This window comes from Cygnus atratus, chromosome 6, assembly GCF_013377495.2.
Source record: "Cygnus atratus isolate AKBS03 ecotype Queensland, Australia chromosome 6, CAtr_DNAZoo_HiC_assembly, whole genome shotgun sequence".
NCBI classification, from domain to species: Eukaryota; Metazoa; Chordata; class Aves; order Anseriformes; family Anatidae; genus Cygnus; species Cygnus atratus.
The window spans coordinates 40,300,630-40,328,485 of NC_066367.1; the positions used below are offsets into that span (position 1 = coordinate 40,300,630).

Consider the following 27,856-nt stretch of genomic DNA (forward strand, 5'->3'; position numbering starts at 1 on the left):
TGAATTAAACTTTCTTAAAATTACTGGAATACAATTTCAATCTGATGCTGAGCTTTGATGTTGCTGAGTTTATTGCTGTTGATACATGATAGTCATTGTGTTGATCATCAGTCCAGTGATGAACTGTTTGTCTTCATACAAACAATTGCACTTAACCATTTCTGTTTTGATTGGTGGGGGTAGGGGTGGTGTTTGGCTTGTTTGTTTTTTTTTTGTTTTGTTTTTTTTCATCCCCTAGATTTGTGCAAATATGCAGAAAATCCAAGAATCACCAACAATTTTAAGCCTAATAGGCAAAATGTTTAAATGGCATTAGCTTCTCTGTTAGACATACTGCTTGAGAGAAGATCCAGTGTTTACATTTGATTGTACTTTTTCTGCCTCTTGTAACGTTTTCCAAATACGAGACTAATTTTAACCAACTTCCCCCCCACACCCTGTCTCCAAAGCAAAACCTGATAAAGACTCGAGCTGTTCTCCTGCAGCACAAGAATTGATGACAAGATTGGGGTTTTTACTGGGAGAAGGGATCCCAACTTCTGCTCATATAGAAGAGAAAAATGAAGCCATGGTAGGATAACAGAAAACAACATATTTAATGTTCATCTTGCTTCTGAATGGACTCATGTTATTTCCTTATTTTCTCTGTTTGCTAATTGCAGTTACTTGATAACTACCAAAATATAATCTATGTTAATAGTCATACGGTAATGGAATTGTAAATGAATTATAACAATCAAGTTACATGTTTTGATTGCTTTTAATTGTGGGTTGATCTTGCATTCTTTCCTAAAAAAAAGCTGAAAAAAAGAATAGACTCATCAGTCTTGGAGGCTAAGTCTAAGCTACTATGAATCTGAAGAGCAGCTAGGGTTCTTTCTGCATTATTTCAGTATTGAGAATTTTTTCGTGGTATTCTCAGTGATTTATGAGAATGGAAAATTTCAGTGGTTTGCTAAAATGGATGCATGTTTTGGGGGCATCCTTTCCTTTCCAAGAAGTTCACTTCTGTTTGAAGGTTTTTATTGTCATGTAGGAGTAGAACTGGGGAGAATCGAGTAGCTCGTAACTGTATGAAACTCATCTGCTAACCTAAACTGCTTACTACCAATCTCTTTCTCTTCCCTTTCTTCACTTATTGTCCCAGGCCTCAAAATTCTTAGTGCATTGGATTCCAATGATAGGAAAGGGTGAATAAGATTGCAGTACCAGTGTTTTTAACACAAATATAGACTGGGTAGATGATGGATTGAGATCCACCCTGAGAAGGACCTGGGGGTGTGGCATGTTGGTGGATGAGGAGCTCGACATGAGCTGGCGATGTGCACTGGGAGCCCAGAAAGCCAACCGTATCCTGGGCTGCATCAAAAGCAGCGTGGGCAGCAGATCAAGGGAGGTAATTGTCCCCCTCTGCTCTGCCCTCATGAGACCCTGGTTGGAGTGCTGTGTTCAGCTGTGGGGCCCCCAATGTAATAGGAAGGATGTGGCAGTATTAGAACGAGTCCAGAGGAGGACCACAAAGATGATCAAGGGGCTGGAGCACCTCTCCTACAAAGACAAGCTGAGAGAGTTGGGGTTCTTCAGCCTGAAGAAAAGAAGGCTGTGGGGAGACCTTGTAGTGGCCCTCCAGTACCTAAAAGGTGCCTACAGGAAAGCTGGGGAGGGACTCTTTTTGTTGGGGATTGCAGTGATATAGGACAAGAGGGAATGTAATTAAACTGAAAGAGGGTAGGTTTAGATTAGATGTAAGGAGGAAATTCTTTACTCTGAGGGTGTAAACTGGAACTGGTTGCCCAGAGAAGCTGTGGATGTCCCATCCCTGGAAGTGTTCAAGGCCAAGTTGGATGGGGCTTTGGGCAACCTGGTCTAGTGGGAGGTGCCCATGGCAGGGGATTGGAATTAGATGGTGTTTAAGGTCTCTTCCAACCCGAGCCATTCTATGATTCTATGAAATCTGCCTCACTGCAGCTCTTCGAGTTAATCATGAATTTCCCTTTTTTGTTTGGGAATAATGAGCAATATTTTAGACTTCTAAGACGCATTATAAGAGTTATCTGAAAACATGTCAATAAGGCTCCCAATCAAGATAAGCATTCGCTTCTTGAGGTTTTTCCTTGGAAAATGGTTTCTTTGCTTTGTTTAACCTTGTTGCTTCTAATTTTCAGCACAGTATTTTACTGCCTTCTGTGCAATAACTATTCATTTTTCTTCACACTGCAGTGTACAATAACCAGTCAAGGAGTCAGTCCATGTTCTACCCTCACAAGCAGCACTACATCACCTAGCACTGATAGCCCATGCTCAACTCTCAATAGCTGTGCTGGCAAAACAGCAGCCAACAAAGGTAGTCCCTGTGGAACCATTAGCAGCCCTAGCTCCACCCTGGAGAGCAAGGACAGTGGAATTATAGGTAAGCATCCTAATTAGTAATGCAATTAATAGAAATTAACCTTCTCTTAATACTGCAGATCTGAATAGCTGCTTCGTGACAGTGTTTGATTTTTATGCCATAGCTGGATCCCATTTCATGTCCTCTGTACTTGGAAATTGAAATCCTATTTCTTGCCTGTAACAGTCGCTGTTGTTAGATGTGCGTTTCTCTTCTTTTGCTTTCATGGTGCAGTTCTAATTTCTGCATGTTTTCCTTTCAAAACAATTTCCTCTGTTTTGCTCCAATTATTATTTTTACTTCTTCCATTGTATTTGCCTCTACAATGTATTTCCTAATAGTGAAGGACAGAATACGTTGAAGCTGGTTTGATTTTCAGTGGAGGAAAAATTAATTAATGCTACTTGTTGTGAGGATAATCCAAATAAAGCTGTTTAGAAACAGTTCAGACATCAGAGTAACTGGCATGAAAGCGAAGTGTAAATGGGGCATCAAGGAAGAGGTGAAATCGTGGGATCCTCTGCAAATTGGATGACTGAACTGAGGCTATATATGCATATCCAATGTGGTGTCAGCTATCATTAGATAACTTTAGCAAGTCTTTTCTGTATAAAGAAAAGCTATGAATTCTTTGCTGCCTTGTTTGTACCATCTTCTCTATTTCTGCTCCCTTCCCTAGTGAGTCCTTATCAGTAAAGCTATCTTCCTATAGCTTTGAGTGTTCAAATGGCTGCTTTAATATTCTCTGGACGGCCAGAGTAAGATGTAAAAAGCATAATTTTAGAGTTATTATAAACTGTTGTAAGAAGATTTATTCTTTGTTGATTTAGTCAGTTTTTTAGAAGGGACCAATTGGTTGAGGAGTTGGTATTTAAAATTGATTTTGTAACAGCTGTTAAGCTTAAAAAAAAAAAAAAAGTGGGGGGGCAGGGGGAGGGGGAAGGAAGGCCACAGTGTGCCCCCTAACCTGAAGCTTTCTCAATCTACAAAAGCAAACTTCCAGTTTTATTTAGCTCTAGCAGTTTAACAAAATTTAGGGATGCTGTAAAAGAAAGCAATTCTAAATCTTAAATGCCTCGATTTAACAATATAAACTTAAGTCATGTTATTGTCTTTGTGAACTTACTAACTTTTTAATTGCAACTTTTGTTAATAGAAGGAGTTGCAAGTGAAAGTGGTATCTGCCTGCCTGCCTGCTGTTATGTATAGTAACTTGATTGTTGTTGCAGTACTTGCCACGTACTGATAACATACGTTTCCTTAACACAGTTAAGAACGTATTATCAGTACTTCTTGGCAAGTACTAATACACTTCACTCTGGCTTTATAGATGTTCTTGAATTTAATTAGAAAGTGAAGTAATTAATAGTAGTCATATGTTATGGCATAACATCGTTTTTACTGGTCATTTACCCTAAGAGAGATGGTTTTCATGGGTCAAAAGTCTCATTTATGTAACATCTTAGAATATCCCAAGTTGAAAGGGATCTACAGAGATCATTGAGTCCAACTTCTGTATTTGTATAACATTTAAGTACTTTGTTTTTAGGAAATTATTTTCTTATGCAAATATATTAGTGGAGTTTTAATAAACATCAGTACAGTAGATTGTAGAAGTATAAATTCTTCACACTTTCAGATGTTGTAGGAGACCTCTATTAGTTACAGTTGTGCCCCCAACCAACAAACTGGACTATCTGGAGCATTCTAGATAATGCAGTTAAAATTGGTTCAGCTTTCATTGAGCAAATTGCTACAGCAGTGGAAAACTACTATTCTGTAATGCAGCATCCAAAAAACCTGTGTAGTCCGCAGTTGTCATTTAGCTAAGGATCTGTATAGCACTGTGTTGTATATTTTGTGGCATCTGGTACTTCTACAGCAAAGAAAACCACAATGGTACATCTTACTGCTAGAGTGTTTCACATAGCACTGAGAAATTATTTGTAAATGTTCCCTGATTTGTTTATAATAAACAGAAAAAACTTTTTTGAGCCTCGTATTTACTTTATACAGTAGTACACTGAAATACTTTAAAAACCGAAATCAGAGTGTTTAATCTAAAATTTCATTCATATACTCCACTGGGCCTGATCAAATGTGCATCTAGCCTTGTACTCTTTCTGCCAGTGAAATGTAGCAGGTACTTAGGAAACCTTGTATAAATCTCAGTTGCAGGAAGTGTTCTGCCAAGATTAGTTTGTGAGGTATGTGAGAGTCCAGGCTGACTGCCATCCTAATGCAGCTAAGCTGTTAGGTGAGCTAGATCTCTGAACAGTATTGAGGTTTTTATCATTTATACAGTATACAGGATGTTACACTATGAACAATACTGTTGGTCACAAGTAGGCTTGGGGCAAGCCTTCTGACTTACGATAGAATGGCCTGGGTTGGAAGGAACCTCAGAGATCATCTAGTTCCAACCCCCCTGCCATGGGCGGGGTCACCACCCACTAGATTAGGTTGCCCAGGGCCTCATCTGTCCTGGTCTTGAACACCTCCAGGGATGGGGCATCCACAGCCTCTCTTTTCTGACTTCAGAAAAACTGTGCAAATGTTTTCAATGAATTGAATTTTGAATTCTGTTTGTAAAATATTTGACTTTAAATGTATTATTTTGATAATTCACATTTTTAGTTTTTGTTCTCGCTCTAGAAGCGCTATTCTTATTTCTTACAGAGCTTTTGTTGTTTCTGTGTTTACAGAATGGTTTGAAAATTTTCAAGATATTACATAGATTTTTAAATTTTAAAAGAAATTGAGACATATTTGGGGAAAGTAATAGATCTGTCATACAAGATCATAAATGTTTTAGTGTTTTTTTTCCACTCAGCACAGATTACACAGATCTAAAGACATACCTAGATTCTTCTGAACATTTTTTTTGTCTGCTTTCTGAAGTGTTTTTTCCAATTTGAATTTTTCTAAGCTGTGTTGTTTGGCTTTAATTAAGTAATATTACTCAAATTAAACAAAATATCCAGTAGAGAACTACTTGACTGTTATCTGCAGGCCCTAAATGCCATCTGAGTATGAAAATTATAATGCACAGGTGGGCCATTTTCCTCTGCTGTGTACTTCAATTTCTTTTAATTTCTCAGCAACGATAACAAGTTCGTCAGAAAACGATGATCGTAGTGGATCCAGTTTGGAATGGAGTAAGGACGGGAGTCTCAGAGCTGGAGCACATCAAGGGATTAGTCATGATCGAAGAACAGATAATTGTTCACCGGTTGCAGAAGAGGAGGCTATTGGATCTGCTGAGAATTTGGCAAAAGAAGTACCAATGGGAGAGGGTCCTGTTCCTTATACTCAAAGTTCTGGATCTTTGATAATGCCTCGTCCAAACTCTGTTGCAGGTAAAGTCTTGAAATAGAAAAATGGATGTTTTTGTTAATGATGTGACATTTCTGCTTGATCTTACAATTGAAGTTATATTGTTAGTTTGAAAGTGTTTTCATAGGACACACACAGGAAAAAAAAAAGCGTAGTTTCTAAACTGAATGGATAAGTATTACTTAAATTGTTTAAAATTATCATACAGTGTTCATCTTGTGTTTAGTAGGTATTGGTTAAGGCAGAACTTTGGGGACACTTTAAAATCCATCAGTCATCCTAGGACTCTGTATGGTATCAAAAAACACCTCAAGTTTGTTGCTTTTTCTGTGTGCTCACATTCACTAGAGCTGTAAATCTGATTAACACTAAGACCAAAATGATACTTTGGTCTGTGAACAAGTAACGCATATTACTTTTTTATTATTATTATTTAAATAGCTACGTGAAATTCTGCTTTCTAGTTGAATCATTCCATTCAGAAAATGTTAGTCTGTTTAGCTATGATAGACACATATGCAACCTCACCCCTACTTTTTATAAGTCTTGTAAAATCCAAAAATCCCTGAAGAAGCACATCTGACTTGAGCTGTACTAGTAGAACCCATCAAATTCCGTTTGCTTACAGAAATATAACTCTCCAAGCAAAATGATCTGACAAAGTGCTCTCCTGAGCATGGGTGCCATATATGAGACAGTAGATTTAGCTAACAAGTTAGAAGAAAACTACTAAATGCAAAGTGAAGAAAACTTCAATAAACAGGTTAGAGCTTGGGTGTTGGTGATTCCTAGAAGGAAGAGGGGAAGACATACTTAATTGCAGCTAGAAAATGTTGCTAATAACAGGGAGTATTCTAAGTTTAAAATATGAAAAAAAAATGCTGCATAGAATTTCCTTAGTATGATAAGTTTCATGGGGGAAGTACTGTTAGTAAACCAGCTTTTGATGTTATCAAGAGCAATCTTTTGGCATATAATCTGCTAGCAGCTTTGAGAATTTTTAAGTTCTGACAATACCACTTTAAGTTTTGGACCTGTAAAGTTATAGATTATGCATAAGCACTAGTTCTGTGTTTTCACTGTGAATGTACAAACATGTTGGTTTGCTGAAAAAAGAGAAACACTCTCCTTTTCATTTTTGAAGAACATATATATAGAGTGTTAGTTTCTGAAAAGTCCAGGAAATTGTAATATACTGGAACTGCAAAAGAAAAAGATGCTAATTGGCAGTTCAGTGTTATCAATAACTTAATACTTGTCAGTAATAGCCAAAATCCAGTGCTAATACAAAATAGTCTTACATTTAGAATGGTTCATGAAGTGTCATGAGAGATACTGAAAGCCACACACTGCAGTCTTGACAAATGTAATTTGAGGTTTTAAAATACCGTAAAAATGCACAGTGTTTCAAAATCAAAATTATACTGTTGAAGGATTATTTTGCAGCAACATATAGTGATATGAATACAATGATGACCAGGTTCACAGCAGGAGAGTTACCAAGATTTTTAGTTTAATTGCTATGTTTTCTTTTGTGTTTATTCATTAGAATCATGCTGTTCACAGAAGTGAATTTCTCAGAGTGAGCACTAGCAAAGAATTGCAATGAATTAAGCATGCCTGTAGCTATTTATATAGTTGTAGAATTACAAATGTTAGAAACAATATTTGAGTCTGCTTTGAAAATGGCTTGATTTAGCTGTAATTTGCCTGTTGAGTGAGCTGACCTATAGCTTTTATAGTGCAGATAAGTTAATGCTCTGTGCAAAACTGTCAAAAGAACTGTAATATCCTTTTCTAAGTTGTTCTAGTATCTGGTGTTGTAGAGATTTTGGCTACAGATTTTTGTGAAATCTAGTGTGCTCTAAGCTGTAGATGACTGTAGCCAGACTGTTTTCTGGCTTTTGAGTGCCAATGCTAAATATCCCTTTTTAAAAACTGGACAATTTTGCTACATGTGCAAGAAAAATAATTGATTTTCAGTACCCTTGCAGGTAAGAGACTGATGAAGCTGGTCTCCTTCTTTATGAACATGAGATTGGAAGTTGTCACACCTCCAATCCCTGCTCAGACGAGTAGGTGTCTTGTTCTAGGAATCACTGAATGTGACTTCCTGTTACTGCGTTCCCAGTTACTATGTCTGACTTCTTATTCTGGGGGCCTTTTCCAGAGTTCTGAGATGGACCATAAACCATACTATGCTCTTGCCTTCTCTTTTTATCTTGTTATCCTCTTCCTAAAGAAAACTTTTGAGTTCATGATCTTGACAAAGTAGATATTCTAACTCCTGTATCATATGTGAAGTTCATGTACTCTGGTTATGATTTGGAGCATTTGTCCTGCTTTTGTGTGATTTATGTTCTCTCCAAGTACTTGATCTGCATGTCAGTTTAAAACTGGTGCCTCTTGGACATGGGTAATGCTGATTCTGGGACATGGCTGGGTAGGAAGCAGGCAACCACTTTCTTTTCATGGATGTTGTAGCAGTACTGCATAAATTTTGGGAAATGTGACTGTTATATTTGTCTGAAATACAGATTCTCAGATTTTAGCTTTGGCTGCTCTTAGACTTAAAAGTGCATGAGTTTTGTAAATGCTATAACATGAATGACTTCAACCACTGCAGCAGATGGTGGCTGAGCAAATATTTGTGAAGTGATGCACACAAATTCTGTTACTGTTCTCAGAGTGACTTACGCAGTAGAAGTATTGCTGTATTGCATTGAGTACGGTGTGAAATCAACTACTGTTGCAGATGGTTTCTCAACAAGAGCTTTTGTATGGTTTAGAGTTCTGTTTATCTGTGCAAAGGAGTATGGGGAAGCTTAGAGAGTTAATGCAATATTGCTGATGTCCTGAATGTGGTGGAGTAATGCAGTGTCTGCTAGGCTAATTGCATGGTACAGATCGATGGCAACTCAGAAAGAAATTGAGATGAAAGAATCAGGTAGTTCCTGTGTTTCTGTGCAGAAGTAAGAAGTTTTACTGAATAATTTGTACCCTCTGTCTCTTTGTTTGTTTGGTTTTTAGCTTCTTTTCAGGAATTTTAGTGTCAGTTTAGATTTTGATGTTAATATTTTTCATTAAATACATAAATCAATAAAACTCAAATCTGACTAAAGAACACCACTCTTCCAATGGATATTTCAAGGAGATAGTGTAGTAAGAAAAGATCTCTAGAGAGAAATTGCCAGTTTTTTTTTTTAAAGTAAAAGTTAGCTAAAATCATTTAGAAATCATGTGTAAGTACTATGTTGAGGAAAGAAATATAGTAAATAACAACGCTCATTGTAAATTATACTGTAAGAAAAATAAGCTTCAATTCTTTAATACTTTAGCAACAAGTTCTACCAAACTGGAAGATCTGAGTTATTTGGATGGACAAAGAAATACTCCTTTACGCACTTCAATTCGCTTGCCTTGGCACAACACTGCTGGTGGAAGAGTGCAGCAGGAAAGTAAAGGTAAACATTTACATCTGCATCTGTCTTGGCACGGTCACACAGTTGTTAAGTAGTTTCATAACATAGACGTTCTGAGATCTTTGTAAACACCATATCCTACAAAATGATATTGTATTGTGCACTTCACAGATCACTCAATATGTCTGAAAATAACATGCTTGTTCACGCTTTTTGCTGTTTAGAAATTGAATGTGTGGCTTTTAATCAGTGTATTGTTTAACTAAGTGTGTATAAGCAGTGCTGTGCAGATCATGTGAATGTCCGAACTGAAGTTGTGTAATACCAGTGTTTAGGAAAGACTGATTTTCATGATTGCCAGATTTTATCATCTGCAATACTTAGGTAATAGCATACTACAATTTGAGAGACTACACTGGATTAAAAATCTTCAGACACTGTCATTAGAATTGTGTTTTAGGAAGAAAACTGATCTAATACCATTAGATGTGTTAATGACAAAAATATTCTTTAATATTTCTGGTCTTTGAGTCTGAAAATACCAAGGTTATGTTAAATGCAAGTGAGGTGGGTTATATTTTCTTTTCTTCTCTTAACCAGCTTAGTCATCTGCAGGTTCTGTTAACTGATCAATAGCAATTAAAAGCAGGAAAAGGTTATCCTGTCGTCTTTCACTTATGTTTTTTCACATTTGTCGATCAATGCTGATGTGTACCATTAGATTTAGTTAATGAATCCTCATACCATTATATTAGTGAACATTATGTTTCTGTAAATTTTAATGTATTTAATGCAACTAAAACCAAATTCTTCTTCTCTCCTGTATATCTTGTCACGTGTTCAGCAAATGTTTAGATTCAAGTAATCAAATGCGACCACACTTTTAGCTGTGCTGAGTACTTTCTGTTCTTATGGCTTCAAAAGTACTGAAAAAGAGGATAGTAATTTTTTTATATTGCTTCAAAAATATTTTTTCTGGTTTAACAAAGAATTCTTCTCTGTACGTTTTTCTGTACATATATTTACAGCTTCGAAGACATGCTACTGAAATGTTCAGCAGTGTAACTCATGTTAAATTGAAAAATGTTTGAAACATCAATTTATGGAATTATTGATGCACTTTTAAGAAAACTCAAATTCAATTGTAAAAAATATCCTGAAATTATACTTGTAACTTATTTATAATTTAATTCACATAGGAGTTATGGAGGTGACCCAAACCGAGCAGATCAGCTTTTATTATTTTCATGGTGGAAGCTCTAAAAAGTCTGATTATGAACATGATCAACAAGTCGCTGAACAAAATTGTCTTCTGAAGCAGTGCTGTTCTATTGCAAAACTAGTTTCTAATAAATTTTTCTCCCTGCCACCTCTTCTCAGCACGTTTCGTTCCCTATAAGCCTCAAGATATTTTGCTGAAGCCACTGTTGTTTGAAGTGCCAAGCATAACAACAGACTCGGTGTTTGTTGGAAGAGAATGGCTGTTTCAAGCAATTGAAGAAAAAATGAAGAATACAGATCCAGCAGAGAACCAGGGAGCAGTCATTACTGGAAGTGTGGGATTCGGGAAAACTGCTATTATTTCACGGCTGGTGGCACTTAGCTGCCATGGAGGTCGCATGAGGCAAATAGCTTCAAATAGTCCTAATTCATCCCCCCAAAGTAAGTCTCTTCTCTGAATAATTGTTTGGGTTATTGTACTGATAACGAGTCAGTATGTTTGCTTTTCTGACTTAAGTTACTAGGACTTCACCAACTCCTCCACAAATGTTTTGAAAAATACCTTCCACATAATGTACCTACCATGGGCTTAGCCCATCAAAAAGCAAGGTAAAATGGAGACAATGTAGAATCTCTTCATTCTATCATGCAGTGCATACCCCAAAGTATTGGCAGTATGAGAGAAGAATTCAGGCTGCTCAGGGAACTAATTAGTAAGCTCCCCTGGGAATCTGCTTTAGAAGCCATTAGGGTCCAACAATGCTGGTCACTTTTGAAGTACCACCTCTTAAGAGCACAGGAGCAGGCGATTTTTCTACTAGCGATAAAGAGATTCTGTAATGCTTTCGTATAAAACAGTCTGTTTTCAGCAAATTTAGTCTTGTTTGCATTTGTTGCCTTTTAAAAATAGGTGGTGACTCCTGTCAGGAGATTCCTTTAAGTCGGTTACCTCTGTCTACTCCTCCAACAAGTGGTACATACACAATGAAGACTCTGAACTGTCCCGGTAGTCCTGAATACCAAAATCAAACAGGTGATTCTGTGAGGCGACTTGCTTCAAAGGTGAGTTTTCCATTACTAATGGATTTTTTCTTTCAGCATATTAGGAAACATATAGCCTGGGTGGAGACAGTCTGATTTGCAAAGCCTTCTGAATATTTCAAATAGTCAGTGATGGGAGAACAGGCGGTAACATTGGACACTTAAAAAAGACGTGCAAGTTTCATGGCTGGTGAAACCAGCTATATACCTTTCAAGTTATTAATTGAATTCTTTAGTTTAAGTAAAGTAATAGAATTAAATTCAATTAAAAACTTCAGTCTCTTCTATGTGTATGAGAAGGTTGGGATCCTTAACTTGAAAAAGAGGCCATGTGTTCTCTTCAAGTAGTTGCTCAGTATGCTTTCCACAGGCAAAATTCTGAAAGAAAAAGACAACAAAGTATTTGGACTGTATATAATGCATCTATATTCCATGATACAAGTTTTTTTTGGAAACTATTTTATGAAAAGCACTGAAGTGCAATTATTTTCTTTCCTACAGACAGTGCTCTTCGTGTTGCACCCTAGGCTACCATTGTCCTTCTTGGCAGCAAGGGCACATTGCTGGCTCACGGATCTGGGGGTTTTGGTCAACGGCAAGTTGAATAGCGGTCAGCAGTGTGCCCTGGTGGCAAAGGGGGTTGACCATGCCCTGGGGTGCCTCTGGCACAGTACTGCTAGCTGGTCAGGGACTGGGGGGGGGGCGTGACACCATCCCACCCTGCTCTGCCTGGTGCAGCCTTACTTTAGGCACTGTGTGCAGTTTTGAGTGCCAGTTTTGGGCATAAAACAGTTAGTGCCCAAGGAAGGGTTATGAAGGTGGTGAAGGGTCTGGAGGACAAGATGCACAAGGAGCAGCTGAAGTCCCTTGGTTCTCTCAGTCCAGAGAGGAGGAGAGTGAGGGAAGGCCTCATGGCAGCCTACAGCTTCCTCCCAAGGGGAGCAGAGGGAGGGGCAGGGGGCAGGCACTGATCTCTGCTCTCTGGGGCCAGCGACAGGACTCGAGAGAACAGCATCGAGTTTCCAGGGGAGGCTCAGGCTGGGTGTTAAGAAAAGGTTCTGCACCAAGACGGTAGTCAGGCACTGGAATAGGCTTCCCAGGGCAGCAGTCACGGCATCAAGCCTGCTGGAGTTTAAGCAGCATTTGGACAACGCTCTCAGACGTGGGGTCTGATTTTTGGGTGGTCCTGTGTGGACCCAGGAATTGTACTCAGTGATCCTTGTGGGTCCCTTCCAACTCGGGATATTCTATTGTATGTTTCTGCATTAAAGGTTGATTGTTGTGCTGCTAGACTTTGGCTGTCTACTGTAAACAGAGTATTTTTCTTGTTATTTGATTTTTCAAAGGAATACAATCTATATTATGTTTTATTATTAAGTGGTACATACCTTTGCACTAATCATAATGAAGCCAGTTGTCCTTTTGCCTCTATGAGGATGTCTTCAGTAGCTGTTTGTCATTTGCTGTTGTCTAATGATGATCAAGTTGGTCCTGGGGTGTTTAGTGTGGCACAATTTTGTTTAGTTTTAGCTAATAGCTTGCTTAGTGGAGACTCAAATTATTTTTTTTTGCCTTTACTACTTTAGTTTCTTAGAGATTAGATATTCATCCCCCTGTATTCAAGTGGGATGAACTCAAATTACTATATTTTCCTGCCAGAATCTGACATTTTGAATTCTTTTCCGTTTTGCATGGCCTACAATATCAAAATCTATTTCACGATCTAACTTCTTGTGCCTTTACACCTCTTGGCATAAGCCATCTGACAACAATTATGGAATTAGATAATTATTCTAACACTGAAAAATACTCTGTAGCTGAAAGAGAAATTTGGTAAACCTTTATTGTAATTGGACTAACAAGTGCCATCTTAAGTATTAAATGGGTAAGCCTTTTGTTTTTTCTTTTTTCTCCAGGTCGTTGCTTATCATTATTGTCAAGCTGACAACACATACACCTGTCTTGTCCCAGAATTTGTGCACAGTATTGCAGCCTTACTTTGCCGTTCCAACCAATTAACAGCATACAGAGATCTTCTAATAAAAGAGCCTCATCTACAAAGCATGCTTAGCCTGAGATCTTGTGTCCAAGATCCAGCAGCAGCTTTTAAAAGGGGAGTGCTGGAACCACTTTCAAACCTCAGGAAAGGTAAATCAAACAAGAAGTGATTTGGAAACTGAATCTAAATTTCATAAATATTGTCGGGGGGAAGAACTTAGAAACAGCTAATTTAATGCCAAAAGAGAAATAAGTAAAGCAGAACGTTCCTGGAGAAGGGATTCCTTAACTGTGGTAAATGTTTGTAACAATAATAGTTTTTAAACAGTTCTTTTGCATTTTAAAGTAGAATTCTATGAAACATTAAAAATTATGGAAGCTTTACATCTACTTTTTGCCAGAAAACTCAAGGATAACTTTGTGGCTTGAAGCTAAGGCTGCTATATCTTGTATTAAAAGATTTTGTTTTCAGATGCTGTTGACTTTAGTCACTTTTTTTTTGCTTAGTAATTTTCTGTGCCTAAACATCTGCAAATTGGATGAGTTTTTTACTTGCTTTTTAAACTGAAATATGATATGACAGTTTTCCAAGAAAGCATGTGACAACATGATTTTGTATTTAAGAAAAAAAAATCTTGAAAAATATTCCCTGAAAATAGATAGCTTCACAGTCTATGTGCCAGCTGAGGATGTACTTCATATATAGTAGGTTGAGGGAGGAGATTTTTCTGTGTCTGAAGAGTTCATTCATTTCTATGAAAATTGGTCTGCAGTTCTTGATTTTTTTTTTTTTTTTTTTTTTTTTTGGTGTCTGTTAACAAATACCTGTGAAATGCATCATCGAATCTTACGTTTACCCCAGGATTTTCATTCTTAACCAGCGCTCAAAATGAACAATGTTAGTTTATCAAGCTGTTACAGCTTTTCTTCTCAAATTTAAAAGTACAAACCAATGCTTTCAAGATTTTTGTAAATTGCATGCTTTTCTTTGTATGGTAAATCCAGTAAAGTATAAGTTTTAAGTAAATGGTTAGTAATTAAAAGTGGTGTCAATTAATAGCCTAAACAGTATGTGTATGCATTCGTCCCATATCCATGCATCTCATCCCTGTTACATGCTAACAGCCTTGTTTAATCTCTTACTCTTTTTAAAGCGGTTGTAAAATAGATCCATAATCACAGTTGAAAACACTGTATTGTAAGTGATTGCGTCCATTTCTTAGCGCTCTGTGTCAATGTTGTATTATAGTTACAACATTTCAACCGAATTTTTTTAATTATCTGACCAGTATCATTAAGTATAAAGAGTGGGCTGGTTTAAGTGATGATAGTACTGTTTTTCAGTTCAATGTCTAAAATATTCTAAATGTCTAAATGTTCAATGTCTAAAATAATGTCTAAATGCAATAAAATGTATTGCTGTGCATAAAAATACATTGTTCATAAAATCATAGAATCCTTGATGTTTAAAATTTGGGAATAAAAATATGCCACATAATGGGAGAACGTATAATCACTTCTTTTTTTTATTTTCATATTTCAGAGCAGAAAATTCCTGACGATGATTACATAATTTTGGTAGATGGTCTAAATGATGCTGAATTTCATAAACCTGATTATGGTGACACAATTTCATCATTTATCACAAATATAATTTGTCAATTTCCTCCGTGGCTGAAGCTCATTGTGACTGTAAGAACTAACTTCAAGGTAAGAACACCTTTTAACTTTTTTCTTACTTTCAAAGACAAAGTGATCTTTTATATTTATGTTGCTGCATTATTATGAAAAGCACTGGTTTTAGAGGAATTCCAAGTCAAGTCTTTGGTGTGTTTTTTTTTCCTTCTATGTTGTTGCATGTTTCTTTATGGTGAAAAATTATCATATCAGCAGTATGCTTTGTTTTGAATCACTTTCTTGAGTATGTTAGTAGAATTGGTAATACAAGTAGTGGTGAAATCAGAGTATGTTTCCTTGGCCTTCAAGAGAGAAATGAACAAATGAATGAGTGAAAGATTTAATAATAATAATAATAACTGGAAGCACATAGTGATCTTGTGTTTGAGAACTTCCTATGCAGAAATGCTGTTATGCTGTTATCAGTGAACAGTATTTGCAAAACCAGAGTAGAGATAGCAAGCTTGTTTTTAATCTGCCTAATACTCATTACAGAAGACAGCTATAGGAAAGATGCATTAGTGAGTGTTCAGTGCTGGAATGCTATAATGCTTGTGTGTTTTTTCTTTCTTCCCCCTCTTCAGGAAGTAGCAAGTTCACTTCCCTTTATCACAATATCCCTGGACAGTTTTCCAGACAACAAAGAAATTCATGATGACTTGAATGCTTACATTCAGTACAGAATTAATAGCAGTCAGGAAATTATAAACAACATATCTTTAAATGGAAAAGCTGATGCAGCTATTATTGGGAAAGTGAGTAACCACCTGATCATGAGAAGCCTGGGATCTTATCTCTACTTGAAACTGACTTTGGATCTTTTCCAAAAAGGTCATTTAGTAATCAAAAGTGCAAGCTATAAGGTAGTTCCAGTGTCTCTATCAGAACTGTACTTACTTCAGTGTAACATGAAGTTCATGACAAACTCTGCTTTTGAGCGAGCCCTCCCGATATTAAATGTGGCACTGGCATCCCTACATCCCATGACAGATGACCAGATTTTCCAAGCTATTAATGCAGGCCAAATAAATGGTGAACAACAATGGGAAGACTTCAGCCAAAGGATGGAGGCCCTTTCATGTTTTCTGATAAAAAGACGTGACAAAACACGTATGTTCTGCCATCCTTCCTTCAGGGAATGGCTTGTTTGGAGAGCAGACGGTGAAAATACTGACTTCTTGTGTGAGCCAAGGTAAATGAAACTTGCAGTAAATCATATTCAAATAACTGCAGTTATGTTTTACATAATTGTTTTCAACAATTGGTGAGAGGAGAGAGTAATGGTAAAACAAAAGCACAGCTAACTTTTTCCAAATGAAAACTTTTGCATATTTGAAAGTAAACTTGAGCAGTTGCCAGAAGTTACAAGGAATGATCAAGGTAAACTTGACCAGAAACAGTATTGTCATCAGAAGTGACAAAAATAATTGACTTTGCAGAATTTGCATTTGACTTCGCTATAATCCTTGAGAATTGAGAGTATTATGTTGTTATTAATATAGTAAAATAGTTGACAATTATGTGCAGCAACACCATGTCTGTTCAGAGTGCAGGAACAGAAAGAAAAACAGATCATTTGGGCTCAGTTTCCATATTTTTTTGTTTCTACAAAAGAAAAATTGACGCTGATTTATAAAATTATTACAGACCCAAGACTTCTCTGTGCTTTAGAGAGTGGGCTTAACAAAAAACATTTCAGTAGGCAGAATTATCAGGTTTGCAGACTGTTTGGCCCATACTGTCTTTCGACATTGCTAGGTGCACTCTGGGCCAGCTGAACACGTGATGCACAACGCATGCTCTTAACAGAAAGACTTGTTTCCAAGTTTTACTTAAAGCTGCCCTTTATGAAAAATTCTGTTCAGAAATGTGTGAAGATGATATGAGAAGCCCTGTCCCAGCTTCATAAGCAAAACAGTTTTCTGAATTAGCATGTGGTCAATTGTCCTATTGTAGTATATGATCAGATTAATGTATGGTATGTGGCATACCTCAGGGTTTTGCCATTTCCACACTTTGCTAGAACACCAGCTACTGTAGATGTAGAATAACTAAATACACAATTTATATCAAATTTTGAAAGGATTTGAGTTTTTCACTTCTAAAAAGATTGGATTTTATCTGAGGTACCTGCAGTTTGTGACTGTAAGATGAAACGTACAAAAGGGGGAGCAGTATGCAAGTCAGTGTCCAAAGCTTCATCAAATCTGACAATAGGTTTCATGTTAGGTAACAATAGAGAAGTAATAAGAGTATATTTCAAATGTGAAATCTCCCTTTTTTCTCTGTTAAATCTTTGTGAAAATAATTTCTCATAGACGTGATGATGAAAGCAACAAACAAACAAGACAGAAGCAGCTCTTATCTTTTGATAAATTACGACAACCGTTGCAGATATTTCCAGATGTTGTGTGTTACTTGGAAAGCTGCAACAGTCAAGATAGCTGTGATATCATTTGGTTTCGCGTATGCCATCTGCAAACTACCAGTCTTGCAGGCTTCAGTGAAGTTTCATGATTTGATAGTTTTTTTTTAATGATCAGTTGTTTAAATTTAGGTTGCTATTTAATTTGAGTAAGTGAACTAGCTGTACTTAACATAGTTGCTTTCTACACTGGTGAAGGTTTGGATAGCCATTAGAAAATTTGCCTTTCATGATATTTGAACATCTAATTATTTAAATCAAGTTATAAGGATGTTTCAGTAGTCTGATAAAGAAAGTCAAGGTGTGCATGTTAGGATATTTACTGGAAGTGTACTTATAAAAACAGTTCTTTTTCAATCCCGTCCTTTTCACTAGGAGTGGACATGCTCTACTGGCTTTCATGTTTTCTCGACAAGAGGGAAAGTTAAACCGCCAACAAACTATGGAACTTGGTCATCATATACTTAAAGCTCACATATTTAAGGTAAAGCTGATAGCTTAATAACTTTCATGATCTTAATGAATTGATGTGTCTTAGAGATTCTCATCTGAGTTACTTTAATAATTTGTTAGAATCTTATACAAAATACTTGAGATTGTTACCAGGGTTAACAAATATATGTTAGTTCTCTTTATATTGATGAGATATAGCTATAAATAGTATTTCTAATACTATAGAGAGATTTTCTGTTGTATCATTTCTGCTAGGGTCTCAGTAAAAGGACTGGAATTTCTTCCAGTCAACTTCAAGCCTTGTGGATTGGTTATAGTACTGATGGACTTTCTGCAGCCCTTGCTTCTCTGAGGAACATTTATACACCCAATGTGAAGGTAAGAAAATAAGCATTAATGTATAATCACTGCTCCATCTGCCACTGTTGCTGTAACTCTGTTAATGTTGAAATTAATGTAACAGATAAGAAGAAAACAAAAATACCATGTATCTGTAAAAGAACTCCTTTATAATGAGTCTGCGTGTACTTTTTGAAGTCGTCGTTAATATCCAGTTCATTTTTCCTTAATAGTTTTGATGGAAAGAAGGATTTCACCTTGATTTTGGTGTAGCCATGTTTGCTTACATAAGTAAGCATGTGGTTGCATTTTCAGGATGTCAAAGGCACCACCTAATTTGCTGGGCAGAGTTCAGACACATTTTCTTGTATGGGGAAGTACTGTGAGAGTAAAAAGATGTAAAATGCTAGAGTTTTGCTTTATTATTTGAATGTTTGGATCATGGATAGGGAAAGCCAAGCTTACAAGTTGCAATTTTAGCCAACTGGTAAGTGTTTTGATTGTAAATTTGCTTGTGTGCACATGTGCATGCACTCCCAATATTTTTGAAATATTTTTTATGCAATTTGATTCTACATAAATGGAGTCAATTACATAAATTTGCATAGTAACCCAAATAAAAGCTTCAAAAATAATAGTGTTACAACGGATGAATTTGTGGTGACAGTGTGGTGAGTTTCAGGGGATAGGTAGATCTTATATTAAGTTAGTTAAGTTAACATAGTTAAGTGGTACAATAATTAATTTGTTAGCAAATGATTTATAATTTTTTGTTGTTGCTATATATGTGGTAATGCCAATGTCTGCCAATAAAATCTGCAGGAAAATTAAGGAGTAACATACAAGGATCTGAACGAAGACTTCAAAGTCATTTAACAATTCAAGCCAAATCTGAGGTAAAAATGGTTTTGTTTAAATTAAATTTTAGGTGAGTCGGCTGCTGATTTTGGCAGGAGCAAATGTGAATTATAGGACCGAAGTACTAAACAATGCTCCAGTGCTGTGTGTTCAGTCACACCTTGGACATGAAGAAGTGGTCACTCTTCTTCTAGAATTTGGAGCTGCTATTGATGGAACATCAGAAAATGGAATGACTCCGCTTAGTTATGCGGCAGCTGCAGGTCACATGAATATAGTTTCACTGCTGTGCAAAAAGGGCGCAAAGGTAAGCTGATGCGCAAAGATTGCAATGCTTTCAGGAAAAAAAAAAAAAGCAAGAGCCTAAGAAAATTACTGTTGATTACATAATTATATACTAATATAATTAATACAGACTGTCAGAGCGTTTAAAAAAAAATCCAGAACATGTACACAGACTTTTTCTTTTCAACAGAGCATTTTCGTTCTGATCATGTCCATGCCTTATTTTTCATGCGTTAGTAATTCCTGTGAAGTTAGTAGGACTACACATATACCAGATGTCAAAACATTTGCATTACTATTGCTTAGAAATCCAATTATGAAATGCCAACATTTATCATCAAAACGTAGCCAAAAATACTACAAGTGTTGTTATGGCAGTGGGCAGGAGTAGCAAAGGGGAGCGTTTACAAAGGCTGACTTTGCCTTGTGAAAGTAATTGTCTGCTCAGTTGAGGCAAGTGTATCTATTCAGAAGGGATTTCACGGCAACTGTATGTAGCTAAGCTTCTACCCTTATCCCTTACTGATTAAACAAGGGACACTAGTCTCCAAATCAGGCTTTGTGAGTAGCAGTAATGAGAAAGGAAGATGTATTAACTGGAAACCATGCTGTTTTGATATTAAGAGTCATAGAATCATAGGATCGTTAAGGTTGGAGAAGACCTCCAAGATCTAGTCCAACTGTCCTCCTACAGACAATATCACCTACTAAACCATGTCCACCAGTACAACATCCAACCTTTCCTTAAACACCCCCAGGGATGGTGACACCACCACCTCCTTGGGCAACCTGTTCCCATGCCTAACCACTCTTTCTGAGAAGAAATTTCTACTAATTTCCAACCTGAACCTCCCCTGGCGCAACTTGAGGCTGTTTCCTCTTGTCCTATCAGTTATGTGTGAGAAGAGGCTGACCCCCAGCTCCCCACAACTTCCTTTCAGGTAGTTGGAGAGAGCAATAAGGTCTCCCCTGAGCATCCTCTTCTACAGACTAGAAGAGTCATGGGGTAGTATTTTTCATTATTTAGTATTTTTATTTCTCAGTGTTGAGTGGTAGCCAACAAATAGGAGATTCCAGCTAGAAATTTACAGGAGAAATGAGGAAGCAAGCCAAACTACATGAAAAGAGTATGAGAGAGAATTGTTCTTGTTAATTGAAGTGCACGAGGAAGGACAAGATGAGATCATTTGAGACAGGAGTAACATAGTGAAGACTTGGAATGGAAGCAGAAACAAAGACTGTCACCACTTAGAAAAAGGTGCTATCCAAGAGCAAAGAATGTATGAGTTTAAAGTTTGAAATGGAGGCGTTTCAGAGCTTACAAGACCAGTGAGAAGTAGCATCTATTTTTTAAAGATATTTTTGTTCCTTTTTTTTTTTTATCCCCTTGTTATTACTGTGTTAAATTCTGAGCAAGTAGGTAAAAATGGTAGGATTTTCTTGATGTAAGTTGTAGTTTTGCAAATATGGATAACTTAAAACCTAGTTGCTGGCTATATGTAAAAGAGGGTGGGGGAAGGTCTTTTAACAGGTATCTGCACCGTTTTTAAAAGTAGGGAGCCCCTAACTTTGCATCATTTTGGAAACAGTCTTCAAGTTATTTTTTTTGTCTTCTTGAAATAACCTTAGAAAATATTTTGTAAGCTAACTAAATAAATAAATCAGCCCTGTTCGTATAGCATGTTTTGCCCTGATAGATTGCAACAGACCATCAGACTTTCCACATGACAGTTATCTGCTGCTGTGAAATGAGTACCAGTGTAGTACAGTTTGCAATGAAATCATAGAATAGTTACAGTTTTGGAGATCATCTAGTCCAACACAGGGCCAGCTAGTGCAAGTTTCCCAGGACTGTGTCCAGCCAGCTTTTGAATATCTGCAACGATGAGGGCCTCACAACCACTTGCAACAACCTGTGCTAGCATTTGACTACCCTTCAGTAAAACAATTATTTGTGTGTGTGTTTAGGTGGAATTTTATGTTTTTAATTTGTGACCATTGCCTGTTTTCCTGCCATTGGCCACTACTACTAACTACTCACTCTCTGAGCCATCACTTCCCCCCAGGCTAAGCAATTCTGTCTCTCTCTGCCTCTCCTTATGTGACAGATGCTCCAGTTCCTTAAACATCTTAGTGGCCCTTTGTGTACTTGCCCCAGTATGTCCATACCATTCTTATACTGGAGAGCCCAGGAATGTACACAGTCCTGCAGATGTGGACTCAGTGTTGAGTAGAGAAGGATTGCTTCCCTCTACCTGCTCATAATACTCTTCCCCATGCAGCCAGTCAGCCCCCACTGTGTACTGATGCCTAGGGTTATTCCTTCCCAGCTGGCAGATTTTTTTACACTTCCCTTTGTTGAACTTCAAGATTCCTCCCAGCCCAGTTCTCTGGCCTGTTGAGATCTATCAGAATGGCAGCACAATCAATTGCCGTATTAACCACACCTCCCAGTTTTTTTATCATCTGTCCACATGGTGAAGTTGCACTCTGTCCTATCATACAGGTCACTGATGAAGATGCTAAACAGAATTGGACCCAGTGTGTGGATTGCTGGAGTATTCCACTAATGAGTTGCCTCTAGGTGGACTTTGTGCTGCTGATCACAACCCTCTAGGGCCATCCATTCAGCCAGTTTTAGGTCCACCTCACTGTGAGCTTTATGTAACCTGTAACCATCAGCTTGTCCATGACAGTGTTATGGGAAACGATGTCAGAAGGCTTACTAAAGCTGAGGTAGACAACGTACACAGCTCTGCCCTCATCCGCCAAGCTAGTACTTCATTGTAGAGGACAATCAGATAGATTAAGCATGATTTCCCCTTCATAAATCCATGCTGACTGTTCCCAATCACCATTTTGTCCTGCGTGCATATGGAGTGATTTCCAGGATTAGTTTCTTCATCACCTTCCTAGTGATTGAGGTGAGGCTAGTAATTCCCCAGATCTTCATTCTTCTTTGCTTGAAAATAGGATTGACATTTGTTTTCTTCCAGTGCTCGGGAACTTCTCCTGTCAATGACCTTTTGATACACTTTTTAACTTTGAACGTTATTTTTTCCAATGCAGGCTGACTATCTAGATAAGAAAGGGCAGTGTGCTTTGGTCCACAGTGCCTTGAGAGGGCACTGTGATATCCTTAAATATCTGCTTGATGTTGTTTGGATAGCTTCCTCTCAAGAACAAAATTCACTGAGAAAAAGACACGCGCTGCAGCAAGCGCTGACAGCAGCTTCCAGTATGGGACACTGTCAGGTAGGTTGATAATTGAAATATTTCCAATCTGTTTGAATTTATCAGAATTAAACAACAGTGTTTGTGACTATTTAAAAAAAAAAAAAGTTTGGAAAACAGAATTGTTGAAACTTTAGATGTTTTTAGTAGTATGTGTTCTTAGCAACTGTTTTAAATGCTGTGGTTAATTACCCAATAAAATGAATTACTTGAAGATTTTGTCAGTGTGTAATTTTGTCTTTGTTCCTCACTGTTCTTGAAGTTGTACTAAATCTTTAGTGGTAATGATAATATGCTGTATCAGTGATGCACTGTAGTATGTTTCTACCATAGGCAGAATCTTTGCATGAAATAAACAAAAAATTTGCTGAAAGAACTGGATTATTTAACTTTGCAGAGAGTATAACAAATAATGTTGTTACAGTATTGATTGTAGAGTATAACAAATCGTATTTTGCACATGCATGCTTAACTTTTTACCCTGGTGCACACCTCAAGTTACAAATCGGCTTAATTTAGCTTAATATTAATTATGCACAGAAATCCAGATTTCTGTCTTGCATATGACTAAAGAAGTGATCCTCAGCATTGAGGTATTATTCAGCAATAGGAACACTAGAAGTAAACATACAAGAAAATATTAAAATGCTGTAGATATTCAGATCTTCTGTTTATTGGGAAAATAAATCTTAACCTTGAGATATAAGTAATCAGTAAGTATAGATACATAAATAAAGATCACACTAGGTTGATGTAATTGTCTGTGAATAACTTAAGTGATGTGCCAAAAGTGGAAGCTTAAAATCTCTTAAATAAAACCATGTTGATACTTACTTTTAAAAAAAATCTAATTTACAAAAATGATGTAGGATCAAGATTCTTATATTTGAAGTTGCTTATATGATTCAAACAGAAATGTCTCAGTACAATTAATTTGTCATATAAGCCATGAGGTCTCAGTATAAATTTAAGGATTCTGAACTATGATTAACTTGAATTAGTGATTAATTCTTTCGCTTCTGTAAAATTTCTTGTTTGCTATCCACTGATGAAAGTGAAAGCAGCCAAATCCTGAATTGTTAGCAAAATTGATTATATTCATCATAAACACTTCCTCGTATCTAAAAATGGCTATCTATTTTTTAGGACAAAAAGATGAGTTGTTCTTAGCTAGAAAAAAGGTGTGTTTCATTAATTTTGAATAAATTCTGGCATTTCAAATGTTAGTGTTTTCCATGCATTCTGTATAATGCTTCTCATGCCTTGAGTTCTACTAAAAATCATACTGAACTTGCTTTGATAGATTATGAGCAATATTAATTTTCTTTGATTCATATGCATAAAGAGGTAAGCACTCTTTTGCTTATTGGTATAGGTTGCAAGTGACAAAGTGATGATTTTTCTGTGACTAACTGAATGTGATTTCGACAGGTGGTTTGTTTCATCTTGACTATTGTAAAGGAGCATGAAATTGACATCAATGACACTGATGCCTTGTGGGGAGAAACAGGTATTTCTCTTCTAATTTTTTCTCAAATTGGAGTTGCTCATTTAAGACAAGGGTTGTTTGGTTTTTATTTTCTGTGGTAAAAGTCATGGGAACATACCAGTTTTCACAATTAAATGAAGTTTGGAAGCGTAAGTGCAGACCTACTTACCTCACGGATTGAAAGGAGGAGTTATTCTGTATTAAACTTACCATAGGTTAGTGACTTTCTAATTAAACTGAAAATTGTCCTTGGAACTACAGTGCTTCTAGTTTCAGGGTAGGGTTTCATACAATTATCTGTATGCAAACTTCTATTTTTTTAATCTTATTTGTTTGCAGGAAATGCTAGGCAATTGCCTCCTTCATTGTAGGTAGGCAGCGAATGAAAAGATATGCCTTTGTACATTTGGCAAATGCCAGATTTCTTTTCTAAAGACGCACAGTAAACTATGCAACCCGCAGCTGAATGTTTTCATTTTTTACCATACAAGTAGCGTTTCACTTTAATTTAAATAGCTGAGGGAGGGAGCAGGTGGGAAAACAGCCTCTTTTAATGATTCCAAGCAGCCTCTTCATGTACTGGAGAAGCAAATGTTCTTTGCTTTTGTGCATACACCAAATGCAAATACAGTGAGTTCAAAAAAAAAAAAAAAGTACAGTTTCTTAAAGACTTTCTAAATTCATCTTCCCTTAATATTTTCTTGTCAAAGTTTTGTATTGAGATTCTTTCTTAATGGACTGGGAATCCTTACTCATTAAGTTAGTGCTTCCTTATGCAGTCCTAACTTTTGATGGAGGTGAAGATCTGAGTCCAAACAGCTATGAGCAATTCCCTGTGGCACTTCTGTGCTGAGATAGAAAATATTAAGTTTGGGCCAAGCAAAACATGTAGAATCAAAATAGCCACAGGATTAGCTTTACTTGAAATATCACTCTTCACTTATTGACTGTAAGAAATTTATGTGAAAAGGGTGCTAGTTTATATGCTGTTGGAATCATCACATTTTTGCATGTGTGGTTGAGCTTGTGTATGCATTGTACTGTTTGGTTCTTTAGCTGTTAATTTTATAAAATGTTATTGTGGTATGGAACTGGATGGGACAAAACTTTGGAAGTACATGGCAGATGGAGTGAAGAGCAGTGTGTTTTGTGAGTGTCTGTATTAAAGGGGGAAAATCTATCACACCTTGAAAAAGCATTCATGTCGTAACATGTTCAGGAACAGCTTAATCCCTGTTCATATATTTGTACTGCTGTTATCTATTCAATTGAATCCTGAGTTGTTTCAGCTCATTGTAGAGGCTGTTTCAATAACGTTTTATATTGTGAGTCTTTCTGAGCAGAAAATAGCAAGAGATAATGGTGTCCATTCCCAGTATTTTATCACATTAGTGCAGCTGAAGGGCATGTCTGTGTGCAATAAAGGTTTGAGGCAAGTTCCATAGAAAATTACCAACTACACCAAAAACAAATGACAAAAATACATCCTGGGAAAAGCTTGTGTCATTAAAAGTATTATGGAAACAAAGCATGACTGAAAAGATAATTCAGTAAGTGGATGAATAAGGCTGGCATAATTGGCAAGGTATATAGGGTATGTATATCAACGGAATAATAGGGAAGGTATGAATAAAATGTAACATAATAATTTGGAAAGAGGTGTAGTACAGCATAATATTTTCAAGTTAAAATAGAGCTCTTAATTTAAAACAGTGATGGCTTGCAGAGGGGAGTTGTTGCATGCAAGGATACTAAGTCATGCTATGTCATGATACAAGCTTGACGTTATAAAGGAATTACAAAGGAAATGAAAGAAAGCTTTCTACAAGCATTGCTAATGCAAATGTCATGCTACAGAACATTGAAGGTAGTCAGTTAAACATACAAGTTTTATTTATAAAGCGTTCTTTTTGTAGACTGTATGAAATTTAATGTGTCAGCTTATTAAAAAAATAATACTTCAGAAACACACTGATACTCAAAAAAAATCCAGGGTTAACCTCTACAAGGTGTTTTTAATGCTCAATTAAGTACAGTTTAATGATTTTTCTATTGCACTTGTTGGATTCTGCAAACTGCTGTCTCTAATTTACAGTCTTGTTTACAAATAGTTTTCCAAATTGTCTTATTTCAGACACAAAAACTTTTTTTTTTTTTTTACTAATTACAGTTTCTCTCTGACATTGTTGGCTACAGATCAAAAATTTGTCAAAGTTAACTCTTTCTTTCAGCTTAATTGGCTGCTCTTACAGCTTCTGTTCTACATGAGCTGCTTGTTTAGCTCTTCATTTAAATTCTTTCCTTCTTTATTAGGGCAGAGTGGGCCGTGCTTTTGTAGAATACCACTAGGCAGATCAGAGGTGATTTCTTCTAGTAGAATAGTCTGAATTCCTGAGCAGGGTTCAATCATGATGTTCTTTAAACTGTCTGTAAGAATTCTTTAGTTTTCTTATACCTGAGTAAGGCATAGGGTAGTTATATTGTTGCTCTAATGTTAGTTACGCTCTAAGCTAAAAAGCTGGATTGGTCTCTTCTCCCAAGTATCAAGTGATAAAACAAGGGGAAATGGCCGTAAGTTGTAACAGGGGAGGTTGGGGTTGGATGTTAGGAAATATTTCTTCACTGAAAAGGTTGTGAAGTATTGGAACAGGCTGCCCACGGAAGTGGTTGTGTCACCATTCCTGGAGGTCTTCAAAAAACATGTAGATGTAGAACATAGTGACATGGTTTAGTGGTGAACTTGGTAGTGTTAGGTTAAAGTTCGGACTAGATGATCTTAGAGGTCTTTTCCAACCTGAGTGATTCTATGATTAGTGAGTCAAGACTGGATGAGCTAGGTATTCATAGAATCATATAATGCTTTGGGTTGGAAAGAACCCTAAAGATTCAACCTCCATGCTGTGGGCAGTGACACCTTCCAATAGATCAGGTTGCCCAATCTAGACGTGTTCTTGAACACTTCCAGGAATCAGCAACTTCTGTTTTTTTTTTGTTTGTTTGTTTGGTTTTTTTTTGTTTCGTTTTGTTTTTTTTTGTTTGTTTTTTTTTGGTTGTTTTTTCTTTTTTATTGTTGCTTAAAAAAAAAAGAATTTACTACTACTTGAAGTGTTGGTAATTTCATTTACTTTCAGTATCCATTGGAATTTTAAAATCTAATTTACCATATTTGGAAATTCTAAAAATGATTTATTAGAAATTCAGAATTTGACCCACTTTTTATTTAAAAATGCTGTCTTAGGATTTAGAAAATGGAGAGGTGAATCCTTTGCTGATTCTTGCAGAAGCTAGCACATGAACCCATTTTCAAAACAGTGTTAACGTTACTGATGAGGCTGATGGAAAAAATCAAACATCATATGGCTACTACACTTTATACGGAGATCAAGAACAGAGTCACTCTTGTTAACATCCACTGTCCAGCTCAAAAACAGGTCTCAAAGGCAAATTAGAATATTTGTCTTTTGAGTGCTGTAAAATGTGCAGTAATACCTTGAAGGCTAAAGCAATGACTAACATGTAGGAAGCAGAAGTATTGATTGATTACCTACTGTATTTATCCTGATGAAAAACAGGGAAAACAATTTTAACTAGTGCAGAATTAAGCTAAATCATCTGAGTAACAGACTTTCTGCATAAATCTAAATATCTGCTGTTTGGTAATACATCACTGCCTGATATTAAGTAAACAG

At 36.6% G+C, this 27,856-nt stretch overlaps 1 protein-coding gene across 13 annotated transcripts in view; it reads left to right on the forward strand.

Annotated features, from left to right (window-relative positions):
- TANC1 (tetratricopeptide repeat, ankyrin repeat and coiled-coil containing 1) overlaps positions 1 to 27,856 on the forward strand; it is a 97,587-nt gene that overhangs the window by 55,444 nt on the left and 14,287 nt on the right. For 12 of the 13 annotated variants that reach the window (XM_035566027.2, XM_035566028.2, XM_035566023.2 and 9 more), the window contains 14 exons: positions 450 to 571; positions 2,221 to 2,410; positions 5,491 to 5,748; positions 9,064 to 9,189; positions 10,528 to 10,809; positions 11,279 to 11,430; positions 13,326 to 13,557; positions 14,951 to 15,117; positions 15,669 to 16,276; positions 17,885 to 17,993; positions 18,218 to 18,340; positions 19,230 to 19,466; positions 22,514 to 22,699; positions 24,110 to 24,188. In XM_035566027.2, coding sequence (XP_035421920.1) covers positions 450 to 571; positions 2,221 to 2,410; positions 5,491 to 5,748; positions 9,064 to 9,189; positions 10,528 to 10,809; positions 11,279 to 11,430; positions 13,326 to 13,557; positions 14,951 to 15,117; positions 15,669 to 16,276; positions 17,885 to 17,993; positions 18,218 to 18,340; positions 19,230 to 19,466; positions 22,514 to 22,699; positions 24,110 to 24,188 — 2,871 coding nt within the window. The remainder of the gene's footprint in view (positions 1 to 449; positions 572 to 2,220; positions 2,411 to 5,490; positions 5,749 to 9,063; positions 9,190 to 10,527; positions 10,810 to 11,278; positions 11,431 to 13,325; positions 13,558 to 14,950; positions 15,118 to 15,668; positions 16,277 to 17,884; positions 17,994 to 18,217; positions 18,341 to 19,229; positions 19,467 to 22,513; positions 22,700 to 24,109; positions 24,189 to 27,856) is intronic. The other variant, XM_050711461.1, reaches the window with a different exon arrangement.